At 30.1% G+C, this 6,721-nt stretch overlaps 1 protein-coding gene across 1 annotated transcript; it reads left to right on the top strand.

Moving 5' to 3' along the window:
* Nucleotides 1-495: 495 nt before the first annotated feature.
* LOC111620359 (sialin-like) lies at nucleotides 496-5,941 on the top strand. The gene is made up of 11 exons (XM_023362287.1): nucleotides 496-536; nucleotides 1,171-1,367; nucleotides 1,942-2,172; nucleotides 2,242-2,425; nucleotides 2,488-2,621; nucleotides 4,029-4,178; nucleotides 4,248-4,380; nucleotides 4,495-4,650; nucleotides 4,770-4,855; nucleotides 4,923-5,061; nucleotides 5,202-5,941. The coding sequence occupies exons 1-11, from the start codon at nucleotides 524-526 to the stop codon at nucleotides 5,204-5,206; spliced, it is 1,428 nt and encodes a 475-aa protein (XP_023218055.1). The 5' UTR covers nucleotides 496-523; the 3' UTR covers nucleotides 5,207-5,941.
* The last annotated feature ends 780 nt before the right edge of the window (nucleotides 5,942-6,721 follow it).

The following is a 6,721-nucleotide window of genomic DNA, read 5'->3' as shown; positions in this document are numbered from 1 at the left end:
TCCCATTTTCCGTTCGAAATCACTATCTGTTCCTTAGAAGTGTGGATTAGTTGTTGTAGAATATATTGGTAATACATTTACCAAAATTTCCTGTTATTTTTGATCGAATACTAGTTTGACTCGTTATTCATACTTACAAAGTATTATATATAAGGTTATTGCTGATCTCATATAATAACTTTAGATTCTCCAGGCTGAAGTAAACATGTAAAAATTCTGTAATTCATTAATAAAAACATTTGGTTTACTTACTTTTATAGTTTTACTTTTTTTAAAAACATTAATTTTCAGCTAAGTATTTTAAAACCTTTCACTTTACGTCTGATGCCTTGAGATAAATTACAAGTAATAAATTTAAATCAAAATAGAAATAATAAAACGGAAATAATACGTAATTGTGTAAATGATAACAAAATAGATAACTTTCTTAAAATAATAAAATGAATAGATATAAAAAATAAATTTTGCATTTACTTGATAAAAAATTAAGACTGCTCGACGTTTAAACAGTAGTAAGTTAGCTATGGCATTGAAAAGTAAGTATATTTTTTAAAGAAATATACGTTGACTCGTTATAATTTCACATTTTGAATTAAATAGATTAATTTTTATTTATATTATGTAATTATATTGTTATTCACAGTACGTTACTTATTGCAGTTTGTAGGTTAATTAATAACAGATTATGAGTTCGTGCCTGACCAACGGGTTGGCTACGTGCAGTTTCTCGTATTTTCTTCACGTGTCTAATATCTAAATAGGGAAATTTCCCATAGAAGAAATAATTTCAGATTTGTTAAATATTGAAATGTCTCTAATTTTACTATATTAATATTGCGTAAAAAAAGGATAATAGTAGTCATTTCTATATCTTTTACTATGGAAACTTTTGTTAATTTTAGTAAACATTTTATAATGTAGCTGAATATTTATAATTTTATCGCGCAAATACAAAGGGTTCTTCTATCTTTAAAATAAATGAAAATCAACTTATGCAGTTATCGGAAAATGTTCTGTAATTATTACAAAACATTTTCCATACAAAAACTGGATAATATCAATAAAAGATAAGTCTTTTTGACTTTGGAGAAAATCTCGTGTAAAAAAATTAGTGATTATTTTGATTTAATACAGAAAAATCTTAATTATTAGAAATTATTTACGTTGCAGAAAGTGTTCCAGCACGTTATGTACTAGTATTATTTATCTTCCTGACGTCAATGGTACTGAAAAGTCAGAGAGCGATGATGAACGTAGCAATTTTATCCATGGTCAATCACTCGGCGATATTTATTATGCAAAACGAAACACATTCTGACGAATGTCCCGGAGGTAACGAAGAAAATGTCACATATACCTATATGGAGGTAGGTTATGCTAGTTAATTATATCATGTACATGATATATGCATTAATTTTATGCTTTGTCGTTATCTATTGCAATTTGATTTTTTCTTTTTTTTTGGTAATTTCTAATTTATATTTAGATTTTTTCAGTCAAGTATAGTTTATAAGTAATCAAATTTTTAAGGGTTTCCTAATATTCTTAATATTTTAAGGTTTATATTGAGTTTAGTCATGAAATAACTTAGTCTTACTTTATTCACAGTACAGTCAAACCTCGGTTTTCGAACGAATCTGTTCACGAACAGAATTTCGAAGAGATAATTGCATCGGTTATCGAACAAGAAATTCGACGAGAGAAAAATTTGTTTATTTTAATTTTTAATTAAAAATTAAAAATTCAACTTTTTGAAAAGAATTATGTTCGAAAACCCAGGTTTCACTGTATATAATATAAAAAAACTGTAAAGTGTTACCAGACAAAAGGAACAGCATTGCTAGTTGTCCCGGCTGGTTATTTATTGATTCACCCTTATATAATAGATATTGAATATTCATTTAATGTGTTAAGGTTATTGTAAATAAAATATATTTGCAGGGAACTCATGTCTGGACACAGTCGACTCAAGGTATTATTCTTGGAAGTTATTTTTATGGTTACGTCTTTGCACAAGTGGTCGGTGGTTACGTGACATTCTTATTAGGTCCCAAAAACGTTTTCATAGCTACTGCCTTAATTTCATCTATATTTGTATTATTAACTCCAACCACCACAAATTACGGTGTTGCAATTGTATCATTAGTGCAAACTATAATAGGCTTATCACAGGTAACATTTAGTTTATATTCTTATATTTTTTGTGCTATACAGTAAAATTGACAAACTTTTACGTTGTAGGGTTTATTTTATCCTGCATCATATACTATCTTAGCTAGATGGAGTCCCGTAAATGAAAAGTCAAGATTCGTTTCTATATGTGCTAGTGGAAACCAAGTTGGCTCAATCACAGGAATGATCGTAACTGGTTACCTCTGCCAATATGGATTTGCCGGAGGATGGCCATCCAGTTTTTATGTTTTTGGTAAAAATAAAATTGTTTAATTATCATAATTATTTTCATTATAAATATTTAAACATTTCTAGGAACTTACGGAATATTCATATCACTGCTGCTATGGTTTGTAGTTTATGAAAGACCACAAGAACATCCAAGGATATCTTCTACGGAATTAATGCATTTAGAAGAAAATGTGTCGAATTTATCTTCTCGAGAAACTGTAATTATGTTTTTATTTGACAGATTTTTGTACAGTAGAACCTCGATTTTCCGACCCCCGATTAACCGACCGTTCTAGTCGGCAAATTTCAAATGTCCGCTAGCGATGTGGCGCTACAATATTTGGCTATGTCTTGGCTACTTTAATATTATTTTTACGTGTTTTAGCTGGCAACACTGGATCGACCATAAAAGGGAGCCAGTATTTAAACGAGGCTTAAATTTCTAATTTTTAACGATACAATAGCGACGATTATTATTTAAAAAATTTTTGTTAGGCTTAACATCGATGAAAATTCAACGCGAAGTAGGTTAATAGCGATATACTAATATACTAATTACATGGCATATAATAATATACTACACTAATAATGTATTTTTTCATACTTTTCGGTTATCCGACTTTTCAATTATCTGACCAACCCTAGTCCCCAATTGAGTCGGATAATCGAGGCTCTACTGTATTTAAAAACTGACAGAAAGTCTACGTTTTAATTTGAACGATTTATTAAAGCCGAATGACTAGATATATAAATATGTTAAAATTTGCATTTAAAGCCATTTATATTCATATGTTTATCTTGAATTTTAATCAGTCTTAATCGTCTTCAGTCTTATATAATATTTCATTATATACATTCAAGAGTGTCCGCAGAAATAGCGTAGATTTAAAAGAGGGTTCCGGCTCTTTACTTAAAGTCGCGTTCAGATTAGAGTACTGGGCCACCATATTGTAATCTAAATCGTTCATGTTAGCGGCCATACTACAATTGGGAAGAATGTCGTTATCCCCGACGACCAGCAATTTTCATTTCTTGTAGTTTACACTGAGTACAACAATCTAGTTATCATTACTAATCCCAAATGAACAAACATTATAATTTAAATGACTTTAAATGCTGATTTGAATTTTTATTTCACTAAAATATATATACAACTCCTAGTTAAAACACGATTAAATACTTTAATGCAGTGGTTCCCAACCTTTTTTCATTAGCGTACCCCGTGACATGTCATATCTCTAGATTGTACCCCTTGACATGTCATATCTCTAGATTGTACCCCTCATTTAAGAAATTTAGTGAGTAATCGTATTGTTAATTTTACACATTGTAACTTTAAATTAAAGAAAAAAAAAAAACTAAAAGAAAAAATGTATAATAAAGTTGTGATTGTTGCAAGGAACATTTTTTATCTAATAATTTTTTAATACTATTAGTTTGTGATACATAATATATTATTTTTTCTGCCATAATAACTAACTTTTTTCTGTACCCCTAAACAACCTATCGCGTACCCCTAGGGGTACGCGTACCACAGGTTGGGAATCGCTGCTTTAATGGATAGTTTTTTGAGCCACCCTGTATAAGCGTGTATATTTTAAAAGTTGATTTTTATATCAAAACAGAAATTGCGTATACCTTGGAAGAAAATTTTACTTTCCAGAGTGTTATGGGTTATTGCAGTAACAAAAATATGTTGGGGCTGTGGATTTTATACTTTATTGGCTAAACTACCATCGTATTTAAAAATTATGCTTCATTTTCCTATACAACAGGTAAAATTTATAATATTAGTTAATATTAATACAATTTAAGAAGGAAAAATTCAAACTTTAATCTTTCAGAATGGTTTGATCAATGCTTTAGTTTACTTTTCGGATGCTATAACAATATTTCTCTCTGGATTTATTGCCGATTTTATAAGAAAACGACAATATTTTAGTTTAACTAACACCAGAAAAATTCTTGAAAGCATTGGTAAGTATAAAATAACATCTTTGAATCTTTAATGAATCCTAAAGACGTATTAAAATATATTTAAAAAATATATAAAAAGTACATAAACTTATGTTATTAATTTTTATTTGTTAGGTATGTTTGGCCCAGCATTCTGTATTTTATCAGTTCCATTTTTAGGGTGCGACAGCACTAAAGCTATTATATCACTGACTCTTGCGATGGGATGCTTTGGTTTCTGCACTTCAGGAGATGCCGCCATAGTATTCGATTTGGCACCTGATTTTGCAGGTTTAAAACGATTTTATAGTCATATTATATGTATATTATTAAAAGACACTTCATAATACTTAAAGTATAGCATAGATTACAAGATCATGTAGAGTATAACTAGTTATCATGTATTACAGGAGTGTTATATGGCATCACAAGCGGTTTAGCTTCTATTCCAGGATTCATAACGCCTTATATAGCAGGCTTAATATTAGATAAGAATGTAAGTAATACGCTTAACTTACTCCAATTTATCCTATTTTTAATATTAATCAGGAATCATTCAACAGCAAGGAAGCCTTCTTCAATGGAGTTATGTCTTCTACATGGGATCTTCCTTTTATTTCGTTGGTGGAATAGTGTTTATTGTAGGAGCTTCTGCAGAATTACAAAGTTGGGCTATTCAGTCACCTAATAAAGATGAAAAAAGTTAAATATATTTTTAAAATAAATGTTATTTAAATGAATATTTGAATCGCGACTAAAAAAAATATTAAAGAATTAAATTTTTGTTCAATTTCATTACTTATAATTTATTAAAAATATAATTTTCCCGACCTTGATAATAGATTAAACTACTGAACATTGATGACAGGTTTCACCTAACCAGCAGACTTGCTACGTAGAGTTTGCCGAGTTTTCTTTAAATGTCTAACAAGTGTCAATTTCTCATAGAAACATAACTCTTGACAGATCGTTCATGTGTTGGATACCGTATGTGTTAGTTGCGTAGTTTAACACCACATTTCATTTTCTATGAATTTTAGAAGCAACAAATGATACTACTATTTAGAGGTTTTGTTTGAGTATATATATGTTACCGGCCAAACTAGTTTGTCCTAGGCAAAACTTGTTTATCCTACGCATGTCAGGATATACTAGTTTAGCCTACGATAATCTAGTTTAGGCTAAATACTTTAGACTTAACTAGTTTGACCTAGGCCGAACTTATTTATGTACTACAAATAGGTGCCAGTGTAAAAAAAAATGATTTTGTGTAATTCGAAATGCCACCACAGTACACTCGGTGGTTAAAGTGTACCTAGGTAACTGTGCTTCAGTTAGGTTGGTTTGGTTTAGTAGGTTGGTAGGTTTGTCTAGGCAGTGCTTCAGTTAGGTTGGTTTGGTTAAATTAACTACATTTTTAGTAGACGTTTCCTTTTTTTTCTTTTGTTCAAGAACTACCGTGAATCAATAACTAGTGACGTTAAACAATGGGCGGCCTGCCGGCAGCTTCCCTATGGGAGGAGTCTGCTGGGAGCACGAACAGTCCGAAGTGCCACTATTGGGGTTACCTAGGTACACTTTAACCCACCCTGTAAAAATAAATAAAAGATTAAATATTTCATATGTTACACTAAGAAGCACAAACAAGTTCATTTTTAATTTTAGTTTGACTTTAAAAGTTATTTTTATTATTTCGTTTGAATTTTTGAAAATATTTTCGAAAGTTAATTACCTTTAAAAGTGCATGGTTTAATAAAAAAATACAAACTGATAAGTACTGATTAGCTTATTTTTATTTTATACTTTTGTACAAGTGTTGTGTCACTTCTAATCAATACCGTTTTTTATAATTATGTAGACTATGTTTGAATAAATATTGTTCATCTAATTGATTGCCTTTTAATTTTATTTTAAACATTAATATACTTAAATCAGGCCTGGCCAACCTGAGACCCGTCACATTAAATTGAGTGACCTGCTAAGCGATATTATATATCTATTAAAACTTTCGTTTTCCGTTTTGTGTATACCAAAACAATTAAATAAATGAAAATTTGCATGTGTCATTGTTATAATTCGCAAGTGCGAATATGAACTCTTGGTATAACAATGAAATCTTATTCATTTTGTATTTGTTTTACTTTTTTAAAAGCATGTTTGTCTAAATTGTGGCCCATTGTAATGTTACGCGTGATCAAAGTGACCCGCGAAACAACTTGGGTTGGCCAGGCCTGACTTAAATAATAATTCTAAATCAGTTCGGCTAGGACAAACTAGTTAAGCCTATAGCATTTAGGCCAAACTAGATTGTCTTTGGCTAATCTAGTATATCCTGACACGCATAGGATACACTAGTCTGGAC

Source organism: Centruroides sculpturatus, unplaced genomic scaffold (genome assembly GCF_000671375.1).
Source record: "Centruroides sculpturatus isolate CEXI.00-Female unplaced genomic scaffold, Cexi_2.0 scaffold117, whole genome shotgun sequence".
NCBI lineage: Eukaryota > Metazoa > Arthropoda > Arachnida > Scorpiones > Buthidae > Centruroides > Centruroides sculpturatus.
The sequence above is the reverse complement of the archived record's forward strand: the minus strand, read 5'-3'. Positions and strand labels throughout refer to the sequence as shown.